A 27,323-nucleotide genomic window follows, 5' to 3' on the forward strand; every position below is an offset into this window, starting at 1 on the left:
GGGGCTGTTCAGGCTGGAGAAGAGAAGGCTCTGAGGTGACCTCATTGTGGCCTTCCAGTACCTGAAGGGGGCTGCAAGAAGGCTGGGGAGGGACTGCTCAGGATCTCAGGGAGTGATAGGACTAGGGGGGATGGAATGGAGCTGGAGGTGGGGAGATTGAGGCTGGAGGTGAGGAGGAAGTTCTTCCCCATGAGAGTGGTGAAGCCCTGGAATGGGTTGTCCAGGGAGGTGCTTGAGGCCCCAGCCCTGGAGGTGTTTAAGGCCAGGCTGGATGAGGCTCTGGCCAGGCTGATCTAGTGTGGGGTGTCCCTGCCCATGGCAGGGGGGTTGGAACTGGCTGATCCTTGGGGTCCCTTCCAGCCCTGACTGATTCTATGATCCTGTGACTCCACCACCTCCCTGGAGTCCCCATCCCTGGAAGTGTTTAAAGAGAGCCTGGGTGAGGCCCTTGGTGCCATGGTTTAGTTGATGAGATGGTGCTGGGGGACAGGGTTGGACTCATTGTCTCCAAGGTCTTTTCCACCCTGGTTAATTCTGTGACTGCCTGCAGCCCTCTGGGTGCTTTGCACAGCAGGAGGACCACATCCTGCTGAGGCAAGATGGGCTCTCAGCATCAGGCAGAGCCAAAGTTCCCCTCCTGGCACCCAGGAGAATCCTGGAGGAGTTGTGGTTGGGAGAGACCTCTAAGGTCATCCAGTCCAACCATCACCCCCCCACACACCACCATGGCCACTAAACCATGGCCCCAAATGCCACATCCACACCCTCCCTGAGCTCCTGCAGGGATGGTGACTCCAGCACCTCCCTGAGCAGCCTGTTCCAGCCTCACCCTCCCCTGTTCCTGCCACTTCTGGGAAGCCTCAGATGATGCTCCCTGCTCTGGTGCAGGCTGAAGTGGAGTGCTCTGGGGTCTCTCTCTCTTGCTGAAGGCTGAGATTGGAGCTCAGCCATCCCCTGAGCTGAAGTTGCTCAGGAGAGGATGGCCAACAGCTTGCATTTCCCTGCAGCCTCCCCACTTTAGAACTCCTAAATGAAAACCCTCCCCTGAAAGGAAAGAGCTTCCCCACCCCACCTGCTCCTGACAGTGCCTCTGGGAGCAGGCTCAACACAAAAGCAAGCAGCAAGTACAGCCTCTGGACCAGCTACAAGACTCACTCAGCTAATCTCTGTCACATGAGGAAGGGAGAGAGATCCTATGGGCAGGATCTGAGGCCACAGAGCAGTAAAGCACTCTGAGCCCATGACACAGTGCAAGGGATTGAAGCACCACCAAACCCTCCTCCTCCACCCCACCTCCATGGGCACAACAGCAGGGCTGTGTTTTGGTGAGCAACCAGCACCATGCCTTTGACTCAACAGCAGCTCCCTCAGCCTGCTTGCTGCACATGGAGTGTGGAGATCACCACACACAGCCTCCAGGAATCCCAAAGGGATTAAACATTCCTCAGGGGATCATTCCTGGCTGCTTTGGAGGCCTGCTTTACATCAGGGCTGTTGTGCTGCTTGGCAGGCTTTAAGCTATGTGGTAGGAGAGCTCCTATGACACTAAGGCCAAATGGGAGGTTACTGAGAGCCTTTTTCCACCCCTGCTGATTTTAGGCCTTCAGGAGAGTAAGTCCAAGTTTAACTCACTCAGTGTCACTCTTGCTTCACTGGCAGCCCTGACAGGTGGTGTCCTCACCTTTCAGTTCCAGGAGGAGAAAAATCATGGTGCCATTGAATGGCCCAGGTTGGAAGGGACCTCAGAGATCATCTACTCCAACCTCCCCACAAAGGGTGGGGACACCTCTCAACCAGACTCAGCTGCTCAAGGCCTCAAAAAGAAGTAGATTTCCTCAAGTACAAGAGGAGAAGGCTCAGAGGAGACCTTCTTGGGGCCTTCCAGTATCTGCAGGGGGCTCCAAGAAAGCTGGGGAGGGACTTCTGAGGGTGTCAGGGAGGGATAGGGCTGGGGGGGATGGAGCAAAACTAGAAGTGGGGAGATTCAGATTGGATGTGAGGAAGAAGTTGTTGGCCAGGAGGGTGGTGAGAGCCTGGCACAGGCTGCCCAGGGAGGTGGTGGAAGCCTCCTGCCTGGAGGTGTTTGCAGCCAGGCTGGAGGTGGCTGTGAGCAACCTGCTGTGGTGTGAGGTGTCCCTGCCCATGGCAGAGGGGTTTGGAACTGGCTGAGCCTTGAGGTCCCTTCCAGCCCTGACAACTCTGTGCTTCTCTACAACACCAATCAGAGCTCCAATAAACCTTTTTACCTCTTCTGACGTTGTTCCAGAGGTGATCTTTGCTTGCACATCTCTCAAAGGCCTCTGGCAGCTTCACATGGCCAGAACAGATGTACCAGAAGAGAATGCCAAATGCATAAACATCCACTGAGTTGTCATACTTCCCTGGGACAGGAGAAACAACACCACAGCAGATCAGCAGGGCAAACATCCTCCCCAGCCCTGGCAACTCAGCAATCTGAGAAACTCAGCTCTGGGGCTCCAGGTCCTTGAATTCCAGCCACAACTTCACTGCCAGAAAGGGCAAGGACTTGGGGGGAGGCCAGTTAGGAGTCACTGCCCAAAAGGTGGAGGGATAAGAGTGGAGAGCTTCAAGTGGAGAGCTTCCAGTTCTCAGAGGATTTGTCCCTCCCCCTGTACCAGCAGCTCCCAAGCTGAGGTTCATGGTTTGGGTGAAGGTTGTGTTTCATTTCTTTCTCCTCCCCACCAAAAATCAAAGCTGAGAGATTAATTCAAAGTAGAATAGAATAGGATAGAATAAACCAGTGGCTGCCAGAAGGGAAGGCAGAGGAGGCCAGCAGTGGCTGCAGGCCAGGAGCATACCTGTGAAGAGCTCAGGAGCCATGTGGATGGGGGTGCCCACGATGCTGCCAGACATCATAGCTTCTGGTTTGCAGAAGCCCAAGTCAGTGATCTTGGCTCGATTCTTCTTGTCAAGCTGGGGAAGGATTCACACACAGGCAGCTGACAGCCACACTTCCAAGGCCTGCTATTGCCTTTTCATACAGAACCCTGGGCTTGGGTTGGAAGGGAGCTCCAAAGCTCACCCAGGCCAACCCCCCCTGCACTCAGCAGGGACATCCTCCACTGGAGCAGGCTGCTCAGAGAGCTTTGTGCAGCCTCACCTTGAATGTCTCCAGGGATGGAGCCTCAGCTACCTCCCTGGGCAACCTGTCCCAGTGTTCCACCACCCTCCTGGTGCAGAACTTGCTCCTCACACCCAATCTCTGCTCTCATTTCAAACCATTGTCCCTGCAGGCCTCTGCACACAGTCCCTCTGCAGCCTTCTTGTAGCTCCCTTCAGCTACTGGGAGGCTGCTCTAAGGTCTCCCTGGAGCCTTCTCTTCTCCAGGCTGAACCCCCCCAGCTCCCTCAGCCTGTCCTCATGGCAGAGGTGCTCCAGCCCCCTGATCAACCTCATGGTCCTCCTCTGGACCTGCTCCCTCAGGTTCATATCCTTCCTGTGTTGAAGATTTTGAGCCAGGCTTCCAGCTGAAGGCTTGAGCAGTTGTTCTGGAGCTTCAAGCATTGCCTGGCTGCTCTTGGACACTCACCTAGTTAAGCTCAGTACCAAGACAAGCCTTCACTTGTCTTCTACAAGGAGGCTGTGGCTGGGATCTAGCAGAAGCAGGAACTGGAAACCCTGCTTGTAGCTCAAGCACTCTGCCTTTGGGAGAAGTCTCTCTGCTGCTCCCTTTCCCCAGGGCTTTCTGCCCAAAAAGGAGTTGGGGAAACCTCACTGCCAGGCTGGCTGTGGCTAAAGATAGGACAGGCTAACAGCTCCTGTGTCAAGGAAGCTATTGCTTCACTTCAGCCACAGAATGGGTTGGGTTGGAAGGGACCTTAAAGATCAGCCAGTTCCAGCCCCCTGCCATGGGCAGGGACACCTCCCACCAGCCCAGGCTGCTCAAGGCCTCATCCAGCCTGGCCCTGAACACCCCCAGGGAGAGGACATCCACAGCCTCCCTGGAAAACCTGCCCCAGTGCCTCCCCACCCTCACTGCCAACCCTCATCTGCAGCCTCAATCTGCCCTCCTCAAGCTTCAACCCATTCCCCTCTCACCCTGGCACTCCCAGCCCTTGTCAAGAGTCCCTCCCCAGCTCTCCTGGAGCCCCCTTGGGAGGTCTCTATTGCATTATGCTTCTCCCTCCTACCCAAAGGGCCTGGCAAGACTTCAGGAGCAGCCAGAAACAACCCAAATTGTCCTTACCAAGACATTTTTAAGCTTGATATCCCTGTGCACAAGTCCCTGGCTGTGGAGGTACCGAATGCCTTCGACCACATCCAGGGCAATCTGCAGTCGTGGCTTCAGCTCCAGCCCAGCCTGCAGAGCAAACCCAACACAGGTTTCATTCCTCCAGGGGAAGTCACCACTTCCCTCCTCTTTACTTCCCCAAAAGCACTGAAGACTGAGCAGTTCTGGCTGTGTTTTGCAGGTTTAGGGATACTTAGGTGTGGGCTGTGTGAAGTGAAGCCACTCAGAAACGTTTGGGGTGGGAGAGTTGCAAGATCAGCTCCCAGCAGCAACCCAACCCCACTGTGGCCACTAAACCCTGGCCCCAGGTGCCATGGCCACAGGTTTCTTGGCCACCTCCAGGGATGGGGACTCCCCCACCTCCCTGGGCAGCCTGAGCCAAACCCTGACCACTCCTGCAGCAAAGAAATTGCTCCTGAGCTCCAACCTAACCCTCCCCTGGAGGCCATCTCCTCACTTCTGTCACCTGATAGCAGGGAGAAGAGATCAACCCCACATGGCTCCAACCTCTTTTTAGGGACTTTCAGGACCCCTCAGCCTCTTCTCCAGGCTGAACCACCCCCAGGACCACAGCCCCCAGGCTGCTGTTACCTTCAGGCCTGTGTAGAGGTCTCTGTGCAAGCGTTCCATGATGAGCAGCACAGCAATGCTGGAGCCTCCTCCATAGCCATAATCTATCACAGAGCCATGGAGGTGGACAAGCCTCTCGTGGCTCTGTAAAGACCTAGAGGAAGTTCAGCACAGAAACAGCTGCTCAGCTTCTTTTGAGCCTTCCCTCCACACCAAGCCAAGCCTCAGAGCTTGGGAAGGAGAAACTCAACAGCTGGAGCACAACAGGGAGGCAAACCTCCAGCAGCCTGCCCCAGCTGGGTGGCTCAGGAGAGCTGCCTGGGGCAATTAAGCTCAAGGGAAGCCAATTCCAGGGTCACAGCCCCCAAGCAATCCTGGTTTATTTCAGCTCTCTGCTCTGCAGCTCTTCACTGAGCACTGAGCCTTCCTGCAGTGTGGCTCCCAAGCTGCTTTTGTGAATTCAGAGGAGACCAAGCCTGAATCATCCCTCCCTTCCCACCAGCAGAGCTCACTGGGGAAGAGCTGTTTGCATTCACAGCTTGTTAATTCAACCTGACTCTGCAAACCAGCAAGCTGCTGAACTCTGGAGGCACCAGAGAATCAGGTTCACAAGAATGGGTTGGGCTGGAAGGGTCCTGAAAGCTCAGCCAGCTCCAGCCCCCTGCCATGGGCAGGGACACCTCCCCCCAGCCCAGGCTGCTCAAGGCCTCATCCAGCCTGGCCTTGAACACCTTTGGGGAGGGGGCATCCACAGCCTCCCTGGGCAAGCTGTTCCAGTGCCTCCCCACCCTCACTGGAAAGAACTTCTTCCTCATCTCCAGCCTCAGGCTCCCCTCTCCCAGCTCAAAGCCATTGCCCCTCAGCCTGCCACTTGCCAAAAGTCCCTCCCCAGGTTTCTTGCAGCCCCCCTTCAGGTACTGGAAGGCTGCTGTCCTACCACCATAGAACAGTTTGGGTTGGAAGGGACTTCCAAAGGCCATCTAGTCCAACCCCCCCTTGTAAATGAAGGCAGGACTGCAGAGATGGAGAGGGAGGAGCAGCCCTGCCTCCCATTGCCGGCCTGTGACAGTTCTGCAGTGGCAGCTCGGCTGGAAACAGCAGCTGAGCCTTTCAGGAGGGGAGGCAGGGCTGCCCCCTGTGCAGACAGCACTTGTTGGCAGCAGTGAGGGGAAGGAGAAGGCCAGAGGGGCAGAGCAGCCCCGGGGGCACACACCTCATGTAGTGGAACTCCAGCGCCAGGTCGTTCCAGTGCTTCTCATCCGGAGGCACCACCGATTTGAGAGCACAGGGGAAGTGGCCTCCCCAGCTGTCACACAGGTAGACCACTCCATACTGCCCTCTGCCCAGCTCCCGGCCCAGCTTGGGCTTGCCTGCAAGACAAGCAGCACTCAGAGGTGCTCCCCTCTCCCCCTCCCCCCCCCGGCAGCCCCCAGCCCCCCGCGGCCGGCAGCCGCAGGGCTCCCGGCGCTCCCCAGGCGTCAGCTGGAGGCTGGGTGAAGGAGCTGAGCGAGAGGCAAACCAGCCTGCCTCCTCCTGCCCACCCACTGAGTGCCTCAGGGGGGAGCAGAAGGCAACAGGAAGGAGATGGAGCAGGCTGCTCACCGTGCAAGAGCACATCCTGGAGGGACCTGCTCTCCAGGGAGAGCCGTGCCAGGCGCGGCGCGTGATCCTTCCGCACCTTCAGCCACAGGTCCTCCGTCCTCTCCAGCCTGCCAGAGTGGCCATCCTCTAGCTGCAAGAGACCCACAGATGGCAGTGGGTTGGAAGGGAGCCTCAAAGCTCATCCTGTCCAACCCCCCCTGCAGGCAGCAGGGACACCTCCAACTACAGCAGGCTGCCCAGGGCCACATCGAGTCTGGTCTTGAACGTCTCCGGGGATGGGGCCTCAGCCACGTCCCTGAGCAGCCTGTTCCAGCCTCTCACCACCCATTGTGCAGAGCTTCCTCCTGGTGTCCAGCCTGAACCTCCCTTGTTCCAGCTTCAAACCACTGCTCCTCATGCTATCCCCACAGTCCCTCCCCAGCCTTCCTGTAGGTCCCCTTGGGGTACTGAAATGCTGCTCTCAGTGCTTCCTGGAGCCTTCTCCTCTCCATGCTGAACAGCCCCAGCTCTCTCAGCCTGGCTCTGAAGGACAGGTGCCTGGGCATACCCTGCCTGGTGTGAAGCCCTGGTGGTGTAAAGCTGAGGGCCTGCAAAGAGATCCCACTGAAAGCTCATCCAAAGCCAGCTCCTCGTGCTCGAGCTCTGCCGCCTCCACCTGCAGAGGGGCAGCAATTCACTGCACAAGCTGCTCTTGGGAGCTCCCTCTGCAATCAAAACTCCTCTTCCCAGCAGGGGCAATGCACAAGACAAAGCCTCCTCCTGTGCTGCCCACACTCACCTGCCTCAGAGAAGCTGCAAAGGCCTCGTGGGAGCTGTTCAGCCTGGTGCGGAACTGGCTGCAGATGCTCTTGGCCAGCTTGGAGGCACTGAGGCTCTCGATGGCATCCTGAGCAACCTTCCTCTTCCAGTCACTGGTGATGGCAGGGGGGCTGACCCAGGTGATCCTTTGGATGATCTAGGGGTCAGGAAACACAGAATCACCAAGGTTGGAAGAGACCTCAAAGCTCATCAAGTGCAACCTGGCACCACAGACCTCCTGGCTAAACCATGGCTCCAAGGGCCACATCCAATCCCCTCCTGAACCCCTCCAGGGATGGGGACTCCACCACCTCCCTGGGCAGCACATCCCAATGGCCAACAACTCTCTCTGGGAAGAACTTTCTCCTCACCTCCAGCCTAAACCTCCCCTGGCACAGCTTGAGACTGTGTCCTCTTGTTCTGGGTGCCTGGGAGAAGAGTCCAACCCCCACCTGGCTCCAACCTCCCTTCAGGGAGTTGTGGACAGCAGGAAGGTCTCCAAACCTGGCTTCCAGCCACAACCTCCACAACTTCTCTGGGCAGCCTGTTCCAGAGCCTCAGCACCCTCATAGGGAAGAGCTTCCTCCTACTGTCCAAGCTGAATCCAGCCTGAAGCCATCACCTCTCCTCCTGTCACTCCATGCCTTCATCACAATTCCCTCCCCAGCTCTCCTGGAGCCCCCTTCAGGTCCTGGGAAGCTGCTCTAAGGTCTCCCTGGAGCCTTCTCTTCTCCAGGCTGAAGCACCCCAACTCTCTCAGCCTGTCTTCATAGCAGAGGAGCTCCAGCCCTCTGACCATCTCCATGGCCTCTTCTGGACCTATCCCAGCAATTCCATGTCCTCCTCCTGCTGGGGGCTCCAGAGCTGGCCAGCACATTCTAGGTGGGCTATTCACATTAGGCTTTGCACTAAGTGCCAGTACTAGAAACAAAAGAGCAAGATGCCCATACCTGTTTGATCTGCTCCCACAGCATCCTGGTCACTGTGGAGCCAGAGTGGAAAGTGACCTCAACATGGTAAGCTGCATTTAGTATCTGGAAAGCAGAGGAAAGGTGAGAGAATGGGAACTTTGCACCAGAGGATTTGCTGGAGCCTCTGCAAATGAGAGCAAGGAGACAAGAGATGGAACCCCCCAGGACCCAGCTGCTCTGCTGAGGTGGTTCTGAGCTGTAGACTGCACACAGATTTAGGAGGGGGAAGTACTTTAAGTGACTCTCTCCCAACTTCAGCACCTCCCTTCATGACCCCAGAGCTGTGCTCCTCTCCTTTCACTGAGCAGCTCAGCCTCCTGCCACCCTTAGAATCATAGAATCAAGAAGGTTGGAAAAGACCTCAGAGATCCAAGCTGTCACCCAGCACCTCCTGACAACCAAACCATGGCTCCAAGGGTCACATCCAATCCCCTCTGCAACACCTCCAGGGATAGGGACTCCACCACCTCCCTGGGCAGCACATCCCAAGGGCCAATTACTCTTTCTGGGAAGAACTTTCTCCTCACCTCCAGCCTGAACCTCCCCTGGCACAGCTTGAGACTGTGTCCTCTTGTTCTGGTGCCAGGTGGCTGGGAGAAGAGACCAACCCCCACCTGGCTGCAACCTCCCTTCAGGGAGTTGGAGAGAGCAATGAGGTCTCCCCTGAGCCTCCTCTTCTGCAGGCTAAGCAACCCCAGCTCCCTCAGCCTCTCCTCCCAGGGCTGTGCCCCAGACCCCTCCCCAGCTTTGTTGCCCTTCCCTGCAACACATTCAAGGGTCAGGGTAAGGATGAACTAAGGAGGGCACAGGCAAGCCTGGAAGCCACCATACCTGTTTGAGATAATTGCTTGTGATGTGGACAGAAGCATCCTTGGACTTCTCCAAACTCCTTGCAGGATGGACTGAGACCTCCCAGGACTCCTCCAGGCTCTTCAGACACCGCTCCAGGGTCCCCACGAAGCTCTCCCGCAGGTAGTCCACGGAGCTGATCAGCTTGTTGGCCACAGCTTGGTTTAAGCGAGAGATGATCAGCTCCTGGATCTGTTTGATGCAACATTTGATGTCCTTGGAACTGACAGGTTCCCCATTCTCAGGGATGATGATATCTGCACAAAAGAAAAGGGGGAGGGAGGGGGAAGCAAAGAGGAGGCATCTCCTGCGTTCAGCGCAGCGGCGCCGCAGCAGCCGAGAGCTGCTCGGAGCGCTCTGCAAAGGCCCAGAGCACAGCCCTGCTGCAGGCAGCTGCTGCTCCAAGCATGCTGCTGCTCTGTTGTCCCTTCAGACCTTCAGGCTCAAGATGATCAAAGCAGTTCATCTCACTTCAGAAGTCACACAGACCAACTGATGAGCACCGACCCCTCTGGGCAGCCTGCTCCAGGCCTCCAGCAGCCTCACGGCAAACAAGTTTCCCACGAACCTCCTGGGCTCCAGTTGGTGCCCACTGCCCCTTGTCCTGGCTCTGGGCAGCCCCAGCCTCTTGCCCACCTCCCTTTAGCTCTTGCTGAGCATTGCTCAGCTCCCCTCTGGGGCTGCTCTTCTGCAGGCTCTCAGCCTCTGCTCCTCCCAGAGCTGCTCCAGGCCCCTCAGCAGCTCTGTAGCTTGGACTCTCCCCAGCAGTTCCCTGCCCCTCTTGACCTGGGGAGCCCAGAACTGGACACAACACTGCAGCTGTGGCCTCCCTAGGGCAGAGCAGAGGGGCACTTGGCATTTTTAAGCCAGCAAGGAGCAATCACTGCCCAGGCACTGGAACCACTCTGAGCAATGCAAGGTTACTACCAGGAGCTGAAGACCTTGGGCTCCAGATCTTGGCCAGCACCAGTCTATCTACTCAAAACAAATCCAGTGATCAGCAGATGGCATTAGCTCCTCAAAACAACACCTCCCTGCTTGCAGGGTACTGCACTTCAACTGCTGATAGCCACCAAGAGGCCACACAGCCAGTGCTGGCTGTTGTGCAGAGGAGCAGCCAGCCATTTACTGCAGGGTGAGCTGCTGCTGCCCCTCAGGATACTCCTCCTGCCCCTCAGAGAATCCTGACCTTGGGCACTGCAGTGCTCCAGCTCTGAAATCACAGAAACCTACAATGGGTTGGGTGGGAAGGGAGCTCCAAAGCTCACCCAGGCCAACCCCCCCTGCACTCAGCAGGGACATCCTCCACTGGAGCAGGCTGCTCAGAGAGCTTTGTGCAGCCTCACCTTGAATGTCTCCAGGGATGGAGCCTCAGCTACCTCCCTGGGCAACCTGTCCCAGTGTTCCACCACCCTCCTGGTGCAGAACTTGCTCCTCACACCCAATCTCTGCTCTCATTTCAAACCATTTCTCCTCATCCTGTCCCTGCAGGCCTCTGCACACAGTCCCTCTGCAGCCTTCCTGCAGCCCCTTCAGCTACTGGGAGGCTGCTCTAAGGTCCCCCTGGTGTCTTCCCTTCTCCAGGCTGAACCCTCCCAGCTCACTCAGCCTATCCTCCTACCAGAGGTGCTCCAGCCCTTGGATCATCCTTGTGGCCCTCACCTAGACTCTATGTCCTCCTCATTTCCCCAGCTGCAGAAGCAAAGAGATGCAGATCCTAGCCTGCAAGCTTAAAGCTAATCCCTCACCTCTCCTCTTTGTCCTTCAGCTGGAAAATGGAAGGGAGTCAGTCAAGACAAACAGTGTGATCTGGAGTTTGGCTGCTCTCATGCCTCAGAAGAAATGATTTTGTCCATTGAGTGCTCTTCTAAACCAAGAACCTGGAGTTATGGCTGATCTGAAATGGAAAATCCCCAGCAGCCCAGGGCAGCAAATCTCCTCAGGAGAGGACTGATGGTTATGGCAAAGAGCATCATGAAGATGAACAGAGGGCTGCAGCACCTCTGCTGGGAGGCCAGGCTGAGAGAGCTGGGGCTGTTCAGCCTGGAGAGGAGAAGCCTGCAGGGAGACCTCAGAGCAGCCTTCCAGTACCTGAAGGGCTCCAGGAGAGCTGGGGAGGGACTTGTGCTAAAGGCATGGAGTGACAGGAGGAGAGGTGATGGCTTCAGCCTGGGAGAAGCTGGACTTGGATCAGACTTGAGGAGGAAACTCTTTACCATGAGGGTGGTGAAGCACTGCAACAGGCTGCCCAGAGAAGTTGGGGAGGCTTCAGGCCTTGAATTGCTCAGAGCCAGACTGGATGTGGCCCTGAGCAAGCTGATCCTGGAGGGGGCCCTGCCCATGGCAGGAGGGGTGGAACTAAAGGATCTTTAAAGATCCCTTCTAACTCAACCCATTCTGTGACTCCATGATCTTTAAGGTCCCCTCCAGCCCAACCCCTTCTGTGATTCCATGATGTTTAAGGCCCTTCCCAACCCATTCTATGCCTCTGTGATCTTTAAGGTCCCCTCCAACCCATTCTATGGCTCTCTGATCTTTAAGGCCCCCTCCAGCCCAACCCCTTCTGTGATTCCATGATGTTTAAGGTCCTTTCCAACCCATTCTATGCCTCTGTGATCTTTAAGGCCCCCTCCAACCCATTCTATGACTCTCTGATCTCTAAGGTCCCTTCCAACCCCTCCCCTTCTGTGCCTGTCTGCCTCTCAAGCCCTGCTTAGCAAGCAGAGGAGAGCTGTGGAGTATCAACCCACACATCTTCCTCACTTGGATGTTTATGGCAGACCATGTATCCCTGCAGGCAAAATTTGGCCAGCCTCTCACCCTTGGCAGCTCATCCATCCTGCTGGATGCCTCCCAGCCTGTGTGCTGCTGGAAACTCTGCTACTAGAAGATGCAGTGAGAATTCTCACACTGCCCCAAAACCACCCCAGTGCCAAGCACAGGCCTCAGGAGCACAAGGCAAAAAACCCCTCAGCTACCCAGAAGGGTTTCAACTCAGGGGGGCTTATACCCGAAGCTCTTCTTGCAAGCCTCTTGCAGACAAAGGAAACCAAGCAGGAAGCACAAACTGAGCCTTCACAGTCAAACCTCAACACAGCTTTTACTCTTTCCTTCTCTTCCCCCTCTCCTCAGGACAGACTTATTCCCAAGTCCTCAACACATCCACTGGGGCTCAAGGGCTATTTCCTCCTCCAGCAGAAGAGGGAATTGAAGACAGAGAAGGAAAACATCCTAATGAAAGCTCAGGAGGAAAAGGTCTGATGGAGAAGAGACCAAGCTTTAACATGCTGGAGGGTTGGAGGGGATGATCTCTGAGGTCTCTTCCTATCTAAGCCATTCCATGAGGCAAAGTTCAGGCCTCTCATGTAAGGGCAGGGCTACTGCAGAACAAAACCCCTCTGTGAGCTCTGCATTTTCTTGCCATGCCACTTCACCATGCCCTCAACTGTTCTCTGGCAGACCACAGAATGAATCAGGCTGGAAGGGGCCCTTGAAAGTCATTTTGTCCAACCCCCCTGCAGTGAGCAGGGACATCTGGTGAGACCTCACTTGGAGTACTCTGGCCAGCTATGGGACCCCCAACACCTGTGAGAGACTTGAGACTTGCTGGAGCAGGTCCAGAGGAGGCCACAAAGATGATCAGAGGGCTGGAGAACCTCTGCTCTGGGGACAGGCTGAGGGAGCTGGGGGTGTTCAGCCTGGAGAGGAGAAGGCTCCAGGGAGACCTTGAAGCTGCATTTCAATATCCCAAGGGGGAAGGCTGGGGAGGGACTGTTCAGAAGAGGCTGTGGTGGGAGGATGAGAGGCAATGGTTTGAACCTGGAGCAGAGGAGATTCAGGTTGAGCATCAGGAGGAAGTTCTGCACAATGAGGGTGGGAACAGGTTGCCCATTAAGACATTCAAGATCAGATGATGTGTCCCTGGGCAGCCTGCTCTTGCCCCTCAACAAAGCTGGGGAGGAGTCTGGAGCACAGCCCTGGGAGGAGAGGCTGAGGGAGCTGGGGTTGCTTAGCCTGCAGAAGAGGAGGCTCAGGGGAGACCTTCTTGCTCTCTCCAACTCCCTGAAGGGAGGCTGTAGCCAGGTGGGGGTTGGGCTCTTCTCCCAGGCACCCAGCACCAGAACAAGAGGACACAGTCTCAAGCTGTGCCAGGGGAGGTTCAGGCTGGGTGTGAGGAAGAAATGCAATCAAGAGATTGGCCACGGGGATGTGCTGCCCAGGGTGGAGTCCCCATCCCTGGAGGTGTTGCAGAGGGGACTGGATGTGGCCCTTGGTGCCATGGTTGAGTTGATCAGATGGTGCTGGGTGATAGGTTGGACTTGATAGAATCAATAAGGTTGGAAAAGACCTCAGAGATCATCAAGTCCAAGCTGTCACCCAACACCTCCTGACAGCTGAACTATGGCTCCAAGAGCCACATCCAATCCCCTCTTGAACAGCTCCAGGGATGGGGACTCCACCACCTCTGATGATCTCCAAGGTCTTTTCCAAGCTGGTTAACTCAGTTGCAAGCTGGAGGTGCCCCTGCTGCCTGCACAAGCTGAGCCTTGAGGCTCTCTCCCAGCCTCACTCTGCCTCTCCGGCCGGACCTGGCCGCTCGGGGCCCCGGCGAGCCTCACCCCGCGCGAGGGGCAGGCACCGCTCTCCCCCTCCCCCCTTCTCAAGCCCCCCCCCTGCTCTCCTGCCCGTGGCTACCTTTGAACTCCATGCTGGCAGCATCCTCCAGCAGCTCCTCCTTCATGTTGCCCAGGGTCTCCACGATCATGTCCTTCATCTCCTCCTGCTTGCGGTTGGCGATGCCCATCAGGGACTCGTAGAGCTCGCTCTCCTTGCGGCGGGTGTACTCCAGCCGCTTGGGGGTGATCTGCAGGTCGCGCTGCATGTCGAAGGCCTGGTTGATGAAGATGTTGAGGCAGCGGCAGTGCACCTCGCTCAGGCCCGTGGCTGCCTCCAGCAGGTGCTTCTGCAGCACCTGCCGGCAAAAGGCGCCCAGCAGCCGCAGCTTCTCCAGCCGCTCCACCAGCATGCTCTGCGCCTCGCCCGCCGCGGGGGCCGGCGCCCCGCAGCCGCAGTGGCCGCCGCTCAGGTACTGCAAGTCCAGCAGCTGGCAGTACAGGGAGGACTGCTCGTCGGCAGGGGGGGTGGGAGCGATCAGGTCGAGGCCCGAGGCCGGCACCCTGAAGAAGAAGATGGGCAGGGAGAACCTCTCCTTGATGCGGCGCAGCTCGCTCTCGTCCGGCGGCGAGAGCTCGGCCTCGCTGATGGCGAAGGTGACCACGGGCAGCACCTGGTTCACGTACTCTGCCAAGGTGGCTTCAGCAGACTGGAAGCCTCGACAGGGTGCCACCACAATGTCCACTTCCTGGCAAGTGAGGAAGGACAGAAGAGTTAAAGAGAGGTTTGCAGAGGTCAGCAGCACCCAGAGCCTGACAGCTGCGGCGGCACAGAACGCTTCAGGGCTTGGAAGAAGCTTCCCAGGGAACAGCTCAGATCCTTCAGCTTAACTTGGGGCTGGAGCACCTCTCCTATGAGGACAGGCTGAAGGAGTTGGGGCTGCTCAGGCTGGAGAAGAGAAGGCTCCCAGGTGACCTCATTGTGGCCTTCCAGGGTCTGAAGGGGGCTCCAAGAAGGCTGGGGAGGGACTGCTCAGGAGCTCAGGGAGTGATAAGGCTAGGGGGAATGGAATGGAGCTGGAGGTGGGGAGATTCAGGCTGGAGGTGAGGAGGAAGTTCTTCCCCATGAGAGTGGTGAAGCCCTGGAATGGGTTGTCCAGGGAGGTGCTTGAGGCCCCAGCCCTGGAGTGTTTAAGCCCAGGCTGGATGAGGCTCTGGCCAGGCTGAACTCGTGTGGGGTGTCCCTGCCCATGGCAGGGGGGTTGGAACTAGATGATCCTTGGGGTCCCTTCCAACCCTGACTGATTCTATGATCCTGTGAACTACCTCTCCCCCTGCTGCTGTTCACCAGCTCAGCTCCCTGAGGGGACAGATCCAGCTGGAGCTCCCAGCAGCGGGCAGCACAACGCCAGCCGCTGCTGGCAGAGGCAGCACAAGACCCCGCTCCAGAGGGCACAGCTAAAGGGTGGCTGAGGAGGGGCAGGGGGCTGTGACAAGCTGAGCCAGGATTTTCTTCAGATCCAGCAAAAAGCTAAGAGAGGGCCCCAGGGAGGCCACAGCTGCAGTACTGGGTCCAGTTCTGGGATCCCCAGGTCAAGAGAGACAGGGAACTACTGGAGAGAGTCCAGGGGAGGCTAGAAAGCTGCTGAGGGGCCTGGAGCAGCTCTGTGAGGAGCAAAGGCTGAGAGCCCTGGGGCTGAGAGCCTGGAGGAGAGCAGCCCCAGAGGGGAGCTGAGCAATGCTCAGCAAGAGCTAAAGGGAGGGAGACAGGAGGCTGGGGCTGGGCTCTTGTCAGTGGTGCCCAGGGCCAGGTACTGGGCACAAACTGGAGCCCAGGAGGCTCCATCTGAACAGGAGGAGAAACTTTGGTGTGAGGCTGCTGGAGGCCTGGAGCAGGCTGCCCAGAGAGGTCACTAAAATAAGGAAGGAAAACATTAAAGGCTTTGATCTGAAGCAAGGATGCTTGGCTACCTTCCAACACCTGACAAGGAGGGAGGAAGGGGAGCAGCAAAATGAACACTTCAATCATTTATGTTTTTTTTCCCCCTGCACCAGAGAAATGAAAGCCTTGACCACATCTCCCACCTGCTCTTGGAGCTAAGAGGAAGTCCTTACTTCAGCCCTGCCTGCTGCAGAGGAGGCTGAGCAGACTGGGATGTGTAGTGCTGCAATGCTCCCCAGAACAGATGACTCACAGCAGCCACTGTAAACAAAGGAGGAAGCCAGAGCTGTCTCTAGGAGACAGGGAGGGGGGAAAAAAAAGCCCAACACAACCCAACAGCACATGAGCAACTGCTCCTTCTGTTGCCAGAGAGGCCTTTCAGGCTTTCCCAAAGAGGCTTGGCAATTCTTTTCCTTGCTCACTCCTTTGTTTTGCTCCTCAGAAGGGTCCTAGAGCAGCTGGAGTGCTGCCTGTGCAGCACCACGCTCTTAGGGATGGAGTCCTTCCTATGTGGGGAACACCTCTGACTCAACCTGGATTCCAAACATTCCCAAGCTGGTTCTCCCAAGGTCACAGTGCTATAATCATCCTCAAATGCTTCTGTGACAGCTGTAAGCATGAAATTGCTGTTAAGTAACTCCATTCCTCTCTTGCTTCTCTGAAAGGCCCTTTTTGTAAGGCATCAAAGCCTCCCACTTAGCACATGTGAATGGCAGGTACCACAGATCAGCTCCAGCTCCTCACTGGGAGCATGAGGCAGAGGTGCTGCCAACAGCAGGAAAGGCCATTTGAAGAGCACACCACAGAGGCACACACCAGGAGCTCACAGAATGGTTGGAAGGGACCTTAGAGGTCATCCAGCTCCAAGCCCTCTGCCACAGGCAGGGACACCTCCTGGAAGATCAGCTTGCTCAAGACCCCATCCAACCTGCCTTTGAACACTGGCAGCCTCCAAAACGTCTCTCAGCAACCTGTTCCAGTGCCTCACTGCCCTGATGGGGAACAATTCCTTCCTAATGTCTCATCCAAATCCACCTTCCTCCCCAGCTGGAATCCACCACCCCTGTTCCTGTCACTCCATGACAGAAGAGAACAGAAGAGAACAGAAGAGAACAGAAGAGAACAGAAGAGAACAGAAGAGAACAGAAGAGAACAGAAGAGAACAGAAGAGAACAGAAGAGAACAGAAGAGAACAGAAGAGAACAGAAGAGAACAGAAGAGAACAGAAGAGAACAGAAGAGAACAGAAGAGGCTGGAAAAGACCTTTGAGATACTGGAAGGCTGCTCTAAGGTCTCCCTGAAGCCTTCTCTTCTCCAGGCTGAACAACCTCCAGCCTGTCAAACCACCTCTGGATTCAGACTTGCAAAGCCAAGGTGACCACCACTGCATCCCAGATCCCAGAAGAAATTAAGGCTCAGGTAGGTCTTGGCCTACAGTAAGACAAGAAGAGCTTCAGTGCCTGCACCCAGGGCCCACTTCACCACATCCACAGCCAGCTCCTCCTCTCCAGCTCAGCTAGAGAGCACTGAGTCACTGCATCCCACGAGGCCCTTGGCCTATTTTGCCAGGCTCCAGGCACTTTAATCCCTCTTTGTTCAGTTCACTGAGGTGCTGAGAAACTAACCCAATTCAGGCCAATTTTGCCCCAAACTCCTATCAGGCAGATTATCACAGAGTCAGTAAGCTTGGAAAAGCCCTTGAAGATCAATAACCCAACTGCCACAACCACTAAACTATATCCTGGGGCTGTTCAGCCTGGAGAAGGCTCCAGGGAGCCCTTCTGGTGGCCTTTCAGTGCTTAAAGAAGCCAAGAAGAAACCTGGGGACAGACTTCTCTGGTGTGAGGCTGCCCAGAGAGGTTGTGGAGTCTCTCTGCAGAGGTTCCAACCCCCCCTGGCTGTTGTGCTCCTGGGCAAGCTGCTGTGGGTGCCCCTGCTTCAGCAGGGGGGTTGGAGGGGATGATCTCCTTCCAACCCCCACCATGCTGGGACCTTCTGGGATTCTCTCCACACAAACCCCAGGCCTTCAGAGGAGCCCAGTCTGGCTCCCAGGCACCACTGAGAAGATTCAGGGAAAGAGCCAACTGCTTCCTTCTCCTCTAAATCTCCTCACCTGCCTGACTAGATGGATTGTTCCCCATGGCCCTGCTGCATTCCTGGGCACAGTGAGCCCCAAGGAACACAGAAAGCTTTGCCAAAGTCTTTTTTTCCCCCTTCCCTGCTACTTCACATTTCAAAATAGCCAAGTTCACAACCCTGCTGGCACAGGGCAGGGTTCTCACAGCAGCTGACCCCTGCAAGGGACCTTGCTGGTTCCCTCCTCCTCCTCCTCCCCCCCTTCTCCTGGGATGCAAGTTTTGCTGAGGGCATCCTTCAGGAACACAGGAAAGCAAGAACAATCCCACCCTGGATCCCAGGCTGAGGAAAGGGAAGTCAAAAGTAACTCTTTCCAGTGAGGGAGGGGAGACACTGGCACAGGTTGCCCAGGGTGGGTGGTGGATGCTCCCCCCTGGAGGTGTTGAAGGCCAGGCTGGATGAGGCCTTGAGCAAGCTGGGCTGGTGGGAGCTGTCCCTGCCCTGGCAGGGGGGTTGGACCTAGAATTATCTTTAAGGTCCCTTCCAACCCAAACCATTCTGTGGATCTCTGAGAAGGGGAAAAAACCTCTCAGGGCCTTCCCCTGGCAGCTCAGGATGAAGAACTGGGATCTCCTACACCTGTGTTGAGGCTCTCTGTAGTTAATGCTTGGATGCTCTTACCTTACAACCAACCTCACCTCTCTCTGGCAGGGTCACAGCTAATGAGTTGGGATTTAGCAACCATGCACCAAGTATGACTCAGCACCAAGTGCCTGCACAACACAGCAGCACAGCCTAGGTGCCAGCCAGGTTGTGTAATTAAACCTCTCAGGAAGAGGCCTGAAAAGCTGCAGCACTGCCCAGGCCTTACAGTCACTGAGAGCTCCTCTGAGGGCAGATCTCTGGTGGGCAAAGCCTCCTCAGCATGGGAAGTGGAGGTGATCCCCACCAGAAATCCCCAGGTGAAACTCTCAGCTCTTACAACTGTTGGGGTCCATGATAAGGATCCAGAAATGCTTCTTCAAACACTGCTGAGGTGTTTGGGTATCTGGATGGAAGGTCAGGAAGCAGTCCTGACCACTCTGCTGTTGGGGGAGAACAAGCAGATGAGCACAGAGGGATTCTGGATAGCAGGAAGAGGGGGGTGGGGGTAAAAGTTCCAACTGATTCTCCTCCTCCCCCTCCACCCACAAGGTGTTGAGCTCCTCCAACTCCTCTGCTTCCTGGGCAGATGTGAATCCTGCACTCTGTGCTATCACTTAATCAGCAGGCATGCAATTGTTATTAGCCCTACTCCACCAGCTCAGCAAAAGCAGAAGTTCCTCCAGAGCAGCTCTGCAGACAGGCAGCTTTGGCCAGTGGCCAAAACCTCTCCTCCATTACTGCTCCAGATATGTTCCACTGGTCCCAGCAGTGCCCATGGCCAGCAGACAGCTGCTGCAAAGCTTGTTAGAAGCACTTCTGTTGGAAAAGGCCTTTAAGGTCACCCAAGTCCAACCACTCTCTAACTCTGCCAAGGCTGGGGCTAAGCCAGGGCCCTCAGCACCACAGCTCTGCAACACCTCCAGGGATGGGGATTCCACCACCTCCCTGGGCAGCCTGTGCCAGGCTTGGAGAATCCTTGCAGGGAAGCTTCTTCTCATGTCCAACCTAAACCTCCCCTGGTGCAACTTGAGGCCAGTTCCTTTCTTACCTCAGAGAAAAGACCAAGCCCTACCTGGCTCCAACCTCCTTTCAGGGAGCTATAGGGAGCCAGGAGGTCTCTTATTCAGTGTCCACTCTCCAGGCTGAACACCCTCAGCAGCCCTGTTCTGCAGAGCCCTCCTCAGCTTCATTGCCCTCCTCTGGCCCCACTCCAGCAGGCTGCCTTGGTGTGTGCTGAGGAGAGCTGCAGAACACAAATTAGCTGAAAGGGTGAGGGAAAAATATAAGCAGCCCAGAGGTCTGCAGAGGAGGTCAGGCTGCTGTCATTGAAGAGGAACCTCTCCCCAGGCCAATTACCTCCTGAAATTCATCTTCTCCTATTAGCCTTTAAAAAACAAGGCCCCCACAACTTTTGTTTTTCCTTCATCCCCTTGAATCCCTCTAAAGGACTCCTTCAGCTCCCTCTGAAGCTGGCTGTGATTCACCCTCCCTTCTCCTTCCACTGGAAGAGCTTTTGATTTCCCCAGCCCCTTTTCAAATTAATCTGACTGGCTGTTTTCATCTGAGTGCCCTAAATATAACTGGAGGCAGACAGAGAGATCTTTGTCACTTCACAGGAGCCATCTGAGAGAGGCTTGGAAGCTGCAGCCTGGCTAAAGTGGCCCAGCTAAAATACAAACCCCAGCCAAAGAAGTGTGAAGCTAAAGCCTCTTTTGTGCAGGGCAAGGAAGGGTTGGGCAGCAAGATCCAGAAGAGGCTTTTATCTATCTGTATATTGCTGTGCATTGAGGGAGTGATTCCTTGCTAAGAGTAGGAAGAAACTGTTTAAAGTCAGGCTGGTGAAACACTGCACCCAAGGCCATGGAGGCATTTGGAGCTCCAGCTAAGGAAGCTTAGCTTCCAAGACTTAATGGAATGGGCTGGGTTGGGAGGGACCTCAAAGATCATCTGCTCCAGGGAAAACTCTCAACTAGGTTTGGCTGCTCAAGGCTTCATCCGGCCTGGCCTTCAACACCCCCAGGCAGGAGGTATTCACAGCCTCCCTGGGCAGCCTGTGCCAGAGTCTCACCAGCCTCCTGCTGAAGAACTTCTTCCTCAGCTCCAGTCTAACCCTGCTCTCCCTCAGCTTCAAACCATTCCCCCTTGGCCTGGCTCCAGACACCCTCAGGAAGAGGTCCCTCTGCAGCCTTCCTAGAGGATCCCTTCAGGTCCTGGCAGGCAGCTCTAAGCTCCTCCTGGAGTCTTCTCCTCTGCAGGCTGCACAGCCCCAGCTCCCTCAGCCTGTGCTCACAGCAGAGCTGCTCCAGCCCTGGGATCATCTTTGTGGCTTCCTCTGGACTCACTCCAACACTGAAGTCCACAGTGAAACAGAAGCAGAGGAGGTGATGCCCAATTAAAATCTTAATGAAGGAGAAGCTGGAAGTCTGCTGCTGAAATTCCTGGGCTGGAGAGTTTACACCATCAGCTTTATTAGTGTGGCCTTCCAGGATCTGCAGGGGGCTACAAGAAAGCTGGGGAGGGACTTTTGAGGGTCTCAGGGAGTGATAGGAAAAAACAAGAAAAGTGGGGAGATTCAGGTTGGCTGTGAGGAAGAAGTTGTTCCCCAGGAGGGTGGTGAGAGCCTGGCACAGGCTGCCCAGGGAGGTGCTGGAAGCCTCCTCCTCGACCCTGGAGGTGTTCAAAGCCAGGCTGGATGTGGCTGTGAGCAACCTGCTGCAGTGTGAGGTGTCCCTGGCCACAGCAGGGGGGGTTGGGACTGGCTGAGCCTCGAGGTCCCTTCCAGCCCTGCCCATTCTGTGGCTGTGTTCTCTGCCTGGGGACTCAGCGGCGCACCGAGCGCTCACCGCCCGGCCGGGGCCTGCGCCTCTCAGTTACCTTCAGCAGGGAGTAGGGCAGCATGACCTCCAGCTCTGCTATCTGCTGAGCAGGATCCTCAGTGTCCCCATGAATCTCCAAGTCCTCCTCTGGAATGGTGTCCCAGTGCCCTCTGTGGGCTGCCATCATGTGGACCAGTTCGTACTGCTCGGGCAGCGCCAGGCTGAGGCGGGTCTGGGCGCCGTGCGTGAAGCGGATCCGCCGCCGCCTGCAGTTCTCCTCGCTGCTGATCTTGGTGGTGGGCAGCAGCTTCTCACCCAGCAGGATGTTGAGTAGCTGGCATTTGGCATTGCAGTTCTGGCCAAGGATCAGGAGGCAAGGGTGCCAGCTCACAGTCCTCTGGAGATGCTCTTCCTCGTGGCGAGGGAAGGAAATGAAGTTCTGCCCTGAAACGGAGGGCAGAGCATTAGGGCAGGCTGAACAAAGGGCTTGGAAGGGACCCTCAGAGGTCAGCTTCTCCAACCCCCCTGCACTCAGCAGGGACCCCTCCAATGAGATCAGGCTGCTCAGGGCCACATCAAGTCTGATCCTGAATGCCTGCAGGGCCTCAACCCCATCCCTGGGCAACCTGTTGCGGTGTTTCCCCACCCTCCCTGTGCAGAGCTTCCTCCTGGTGTCCAACCTGCATCTGCCCTGCTCCACTTCCAAACCATTGCCCCTCATCATACCACTCTAGGCCCTTCTGAACAGTCCCTCCCCAGCCTTCCTGTAGGTCCTCTTCAGATACTGAAATGCAGCTCCAAGGTCTTCCTGGAGGCTGCTCCAGGCTGAGCAGCCCAACTCTCCCAGCCTGTCCCCATAACAGAGGTGCTGCAGCCCTGTGATCATCTTTGTGACCCTCCTTGGGGCCAGGTCTCTGTGCTGGGGGTCCCCTAGCTGGCCACAGTGCTCCAAGTGAAGGCCCAGCAGAGCAGAGTGGCAGAATCACCTCTCTCAATTCGCTGGAGCACAAAGTCTCATCTCTAGCCCCACGGCCCCCCGAGACACCCACACCGCACCAAGGGTTTGCCTCTGTGTCCTACCATCAGGGTCAGCAATTCAGCACTTCTACTGCACCAACACAGAGGACACCACAGGAGGCTGATTCTCACCAGGCCATTGAGACAATTCCTCACTGCTCTCCCCACCTGTGTCCCTGGGGAACGCTGTGGAGGGGTCCCAAAGCCACTGAGAGGTGGCGGGTTAGCCTCAGGCTCGGCGGAGACAGAGATGGACTGGATGAGCTTAAAGGCCTTCTCCAACCACTATGGTTCCATCTGCAGCTCCTGCAGGCCTCCCTGGACTCCCTCTCCTCAGCCATCTCCCATCTGAAGCAGCAGTTGGACCATCCCCCAGAGCAGGCCCTGTGGATTCCTGGTCCCTGACGCTGCAAGTCCCTGCAAGTCACTTTTACTACACAAACTCAGCCTCGGCACCGAATTTAGCTCCTGCCTCCTTCTGCAGCTCCTAAATACAGCTTCTCCCACACTCAGTCATCCAAGCTGGAAGCCAAGAGGCTTGGTGTTACCTCATGCATAGCAACAGAACACTTCTGGTAGTACAAGAGGAAAATAAATACATGGCTACAAACAAATCCACAGCAGCAGGGAATGGGTTGGGTTGGAAGGGACCTTGAAGAGCAGCCAGCTCCAACCCCCCCTACCATGGGCAGGGGCACCTGCTAGACCAGGATGCTCAAGGCCCCATCCAGCCTGCCTTTGAACACTTCCAGCCTTGGAGCCTCCAAAACTTCTCTGGGCAACCTGGTCCAGAGCCTCAGCACCCTCCTGGGGAAGGATTTCCTCCTAATGTCCAATCCCAATCCAGCTTCTGCCAGCCTGAAGCCATCACCTCTCCTCCTGTCACTCCATGCCTTTGTCAAAAGTCCCTCCCCAGCTCTCCTGGAGCCCCCTTCAGGCACTGGAAGGCTGCTCTAAGGTCTCCCTGCAGCCTTCTCTTCTTCAGTCTGGGCACCACCAGCCCTCTCAGCCTGTCCCCACAGCAGAGCTGCTCCAGTCCTTGGATCTCCTTCTGCCCCACTCCAGCACAACCCCTGAGAGCACAGAACAGCCTGAGAGCTACCCCCTGGGCCCAGCTCTGAGGGCAGATGGCACCAGAGAGACACAAAGTCCCCAAAAGAACTGCCAAATCTGAGAGCTCTGAAGAACCATCCCCTGGTGCCAGGCAAGCTGAGCAGAAGGTCAGGCTGGAGATGGACTCCAAGAGCACAGCAGAGAAAGCAGCAGGGATTTTGTAGGGCAAGGTCTGGTTTCACCAAGGCTATTAAAATGCTTCTCATGAGTCATCTTCTGGCATCTAAAATTGTTCCAGCATCTCAAGCCCCAAGAAAACAAACCAAGCTGCTCTCCTACACCAAGACATCCCTCAATTAAAGACCACACTCACCACAGCTACTCCTAACCCCTACTCCCAGAGCATTCCAGCCCTCCACCTGAATTCCAATCACTCCAATCAGGAGCAGCCCCATGCAGAGCTGCTTCTCTCTCAGCTTCAGGCTCCTTTATCACCTTGGCTAAGATTTCCCTCTCCTTCAAAGCCACAGGCTGGCAACAGGACTGCTGGAGGAGCTGTCTCCATCAGAGGAGTCCTCCTATGGCACCACACCACAGGGGAAGCCTCTGTGTGCCCCAGCAAGCTGCTCTCCTGCAGCTCTGCCCCACAGACACTGAGCCTCACAAGCCAACAGTTTGGAAAGGTCTAAGGGAGCCACTGCTGCTGGGAAGAGAATTGCTTCTGGGACTGGAGATGAGGAAGAAATCCTTTGCAGTGAGGGTGGGGAGACACTGGCACAGGTTGCCCAGGGAGGTCATAGAATCAGTCAGGGTTGGAAGGGACCACAAGGATCAGCCAGTTCCAACCCCCCTGCTATGGGCAGGGACACCCCACACTACATCAGCCTGGCCAGAGCCTCATCCAGCCTGGGCTGGGGCCTCAAGCACCTCCCTGGACAACCCATTCCAGGGCTTCACCACTCTCATGGGGAAGAACTTCCTCCTCACCTCCAGCCTCAATCTCCCCACCTCCAGCTTCATTCCATCCCCCCTAGTCCTATCACTCCCTGAGATCCTGAGCAGTCCCTCCCCAGCCTTCTTGGAGCCCCCTTCAGATCCTGGAAGGCCACAATGAGGTCACTTCAGAGTCTTCTCTTCTCCAGACTGAACAGCCCCAACTCCTTCAGTCTGTCCTCACAGGAGAGGTGCTCCAGGGCTCTGAGCATCCTCCTGGCCCTGCTCTGGACACCTTCCAGCACCTCCAGATCCATGGATGCTCCCTCCCTGGAGGTATTCAAGGCCAGGCTGGATGAGGCTTTGAGCAGCCTGGGCTGGGGGGAGATGTCCTTGCTCGTGGCAGGGGGGGTTGGAAATGGATTCTCTTTAAGGTCCCTCCCAACCCAACCCATTCTGTGCTTCTATGAAGTGTGACTGTTCCATAACCCAGCCTTTCAAGATCCACCAGCAGAGAGAGTGGCCACATCAAGTGACTGAAGGGCAGAAGCTGACCAGCAGCTCCCAAGAGACAAAACATCAGCAGAAAGCCACAAGCACCACATTTTAGCCTTCATCTGCAAGATAAAGAACTGCTTTGATGCAGCTGTTGATACTTCAGCAGGAACCCAGACAAACTCTTCAGCTACCAAGCATGAGAAAACACACCTCAGAAAGCTTTGCACAAGCCACGAAGCCTTCCTCTGAGAGGAGGACAACAGAATGGCTCAGGTTGGAAGGGACCTCAGAGATCATCCCCTCCAACCTCCCACCATGGGCAGGGACTCCTCTCAGCTAGACTCAGCTGCTCAAGGCCTCATCCAGCCTGGCCTTCAACACCCCCAGCCTCCCTGGGCAGCCTGTGCCAGAGCCTCACCAGCCTCAGACTGAACAACTTCTTCCTCAGCTCCACTCTAACCCTGCTCTGCCTCAGCTCCAAACCATTCCCCCTTGGCCTGTCTCAGACACCCCCAGGAAAAGTCCCTCTGCAGCCTTCCTCTAGCATCCCTTCAGGTACTGGAAGGCAGCTCTCAGATCACAGAATCAGTAAGGTTGGAAAAGCCCTCAGGGATCCTCCAGCCCCAGAGATCCCCCAGAGCCTCCTCCTCTGCAGGCTGCACAGCCCCAGCTCCCTCAGCCTGTGCTCACAGCAGAGCTGCTCCAGCCCTGGGAGCATCTTTGCAGCCTCCTCTGGCCTCACTCCACAGCTCTGTGCCCTTCTCCTGCTGGGGACACCAGAACTGGAGGCAGGACTGGAGCAGAGCAGAGCCAAGGGGCAGAAGCCTCTCTCCTGCCCTGCTGCCCACCCTGCTCCCGGGGCAGCCCAGGGCACGACCTGCACTCTGGGCAGGCTCCTGGCGAGACCAGGCAAGGCTGCCACAGCTCCTGGGAGCACCTCCTGCCTGTGAGAGGGCTCCTGCCAGAGCTGGGAGCCGGTGCCACACAGGGTACCCAAGCAGTGTCTCCTTGGCAGGCATGTGACCACCACATCAAACCCGGGGCTGCGGGGGAGCCCCGGAGCGCGTGCGAGCCCTGACGCTGCCGCGATGAAAGGAGGCCTGTCCAAGAACAAGGAGGGCTCTCACCAACACCCAGCTCCAAACTCGCTCCCAACACTTGGCAGAGGCAGCTTAGGTTGGATGTATGGGATCCATAGAAGCCCTGAGCAGCTCAGCTCAGCCCCCTTTCCGGGGAGGCCAAAGGCGCAGGGAGACGGAGAATGGGTTTGGGCGGAAGAGAGCTTTGAGATCTGCCACTGCGACCACTCTGACTCTGCCCAGCCGGGTGCTGAGCCAGGGCCCTCAGCACCACAGCTCTGAAACACCTCCAGGGATGGGCATTCAAGCACCCCCCTGGACAGCCTGGGCCAGGCTTGCAGAAGCCTCTCAGGGGAGAGGTTTTAACATCCAACCTGACCCTCCCCTGGTGCAACCTGAGGCCAGTTCCTCTTCTGCTATCCCTTGATACCAGGGAGAAGAGACCAAGCCCCACCTGGCCCCAGCCTCCTTTCAGGGAGCTGTAGAGAGCAATGAGGCCTCCCCTCAGCCTGAACAACCCCAGGTCCCTCAGCTGCAACTTTTCCACCTGGGAGAAGCCTTCAAGAGAGGGCTGCAGAGTGACCTCGCTGCAGCTTCTCACAGAGTCACCGAGGCTGGAAGAGACCTCAAAGCTCATCCAGGCCAAGCTGGCACCACAGACCCCCTGGCTAAACCAGGCTCAATACTAAGGGCCTACAGGAGTTGTGAGGACAGACCTCTGTGCAGGGCCTGGCAGGACAGGACAAGGGGGCATGGCTTGAAACTAAAAGAGGGAGATTCAGGCTGGAGAGAAGGAAGAAATGTTTGAGGGTGGTGAGAGCCCAGCCCTGGCAGCCCAGAGGGGTGGGAGATGCCCCCTGCCTGGATCCCCCCCCAGGTCAGGTCTGAGCAGGCTGCTGTCATTGCAGATGTCCTTGCTGACTGCAGGGGGCTTGGATCAGATGAGCTTTAATGGTCTCTTTCCCACCCAAACCAGCCCACGGTTCCACCCAGCAACACCAGCAGCTGGTGCAGGAGCTGGCACTCCTGCTCTGGCAGAGGTTACAGCAGCAGCAGCTCCTCTGCTGGGCAGAGCCAAGCTTCACCTTCTGCCTCAGCAAACACCTCCTGCCACCTCTGTGAGGAGTTACTTCACAAGTACTCTCCCCACCAGCCCTCCACACATCATCTGGTCTTCACACCCAGCTCCTTATGTTGACCTAACCAAGAGCACAACGGAGTCCCAGCCTTTGGGGGAGCACAGCAGTGCAAGCAGAGCAGTCACATTTTAACCAGGGTAAGCCTTGGTCAATACAGCATCAGGAGGAACACTCTCCCAAACCCCTCTGGTTCACACACTCAGCCTCTCCAAAACACTGCTCTTCAGTGTGAGGCTGGTGAGACACTGGCCCAGGGAGGCTGGGGATGCCTCCTGCCTGGGGGTGTTTGAGACCAGGCTGGCTGAGTCCATGAGCAGCTGAGTCTAGCTGAGAGGTGTCCCTGCCCATGGAGGGGAGGTTGGAGCAGATGAGCTCTGAGGTCCCTCCCAGCCTAAGCCATTCCATGAGAGCTTGGTAAAGCCTGCTGCTGAGCCCCTGGTCAGGATCTTCTCTTGCCAAAGCCAGTCCCA

At 56.6% G+C, this 27,323-nt stretch overlaps 1 protein-coding gene across 1 annotated transcript in view; it reads right to left on the bottom strand.

Moving 5' to 3' along the window:
* Positions 1-27,323, bottom strand: part of DSTYK (dual serine/threonine and tyrosine protein kinase) — a 32,377-nt gene that overhangs the window by 663 nt on the left and 4,391 nt on the right. The window contains exons 2-12 of the mRNA XM_054176261.1: positions 21,193-21,578; positions 13,738-14,404; positions 9,025-9,299; positions 8,173-8,256; positions 7,203-7,379; positions 6,425-6,554; positions 6,036-6,192; positions 4,844-4,976; positions 4,208-4,321; positions 2,820-2,934; positions 2,247-2,381 (exon numbers count right to left, since the gene is read on the bottom strand). Coding sequence (XP_054032236.1) covers positions 2,247-2,381; positions 2,820-2,934; positions 4,208-4,321; positions 4,844-4,976; positions 6,036-6,192; positions 6,425-6,554; positions 7,203-7,379; positions 8,173-8,256; positions 9,025-9,299; positions 13,738-14,404; positions 21,193-21,578 — 2,373 coding nt within the window. The remainder of the gene's footprint in view (positions 1-2,246; positions 2,382-2,819; positions 2,935-4,207; positions 4,322-4,843; positions 4,977-6,035; positions 6,193-6,424; positions 6,555-7,202; positions 7,380-8,172; positions 8,257-9,024; positions 9,300-13,737; positions 14,405-21,192; positions 21,579-27,323) is intronic.

The sequence above is a fragment of the Dryobates pubescens genome, chromosome 35 (genome assembly GCF_014839835.1).
Source record: "Dryobates pubescens isolate bDryPub1 chromosome 35, bDryPub1.pri, whole genome shotgun sequence".
Lineage (NCBI taxonomy): Eukaryota > Metazoa > Chordata > Aves > Piciformes > Picidae > Dryobates > Dryobates pubescens.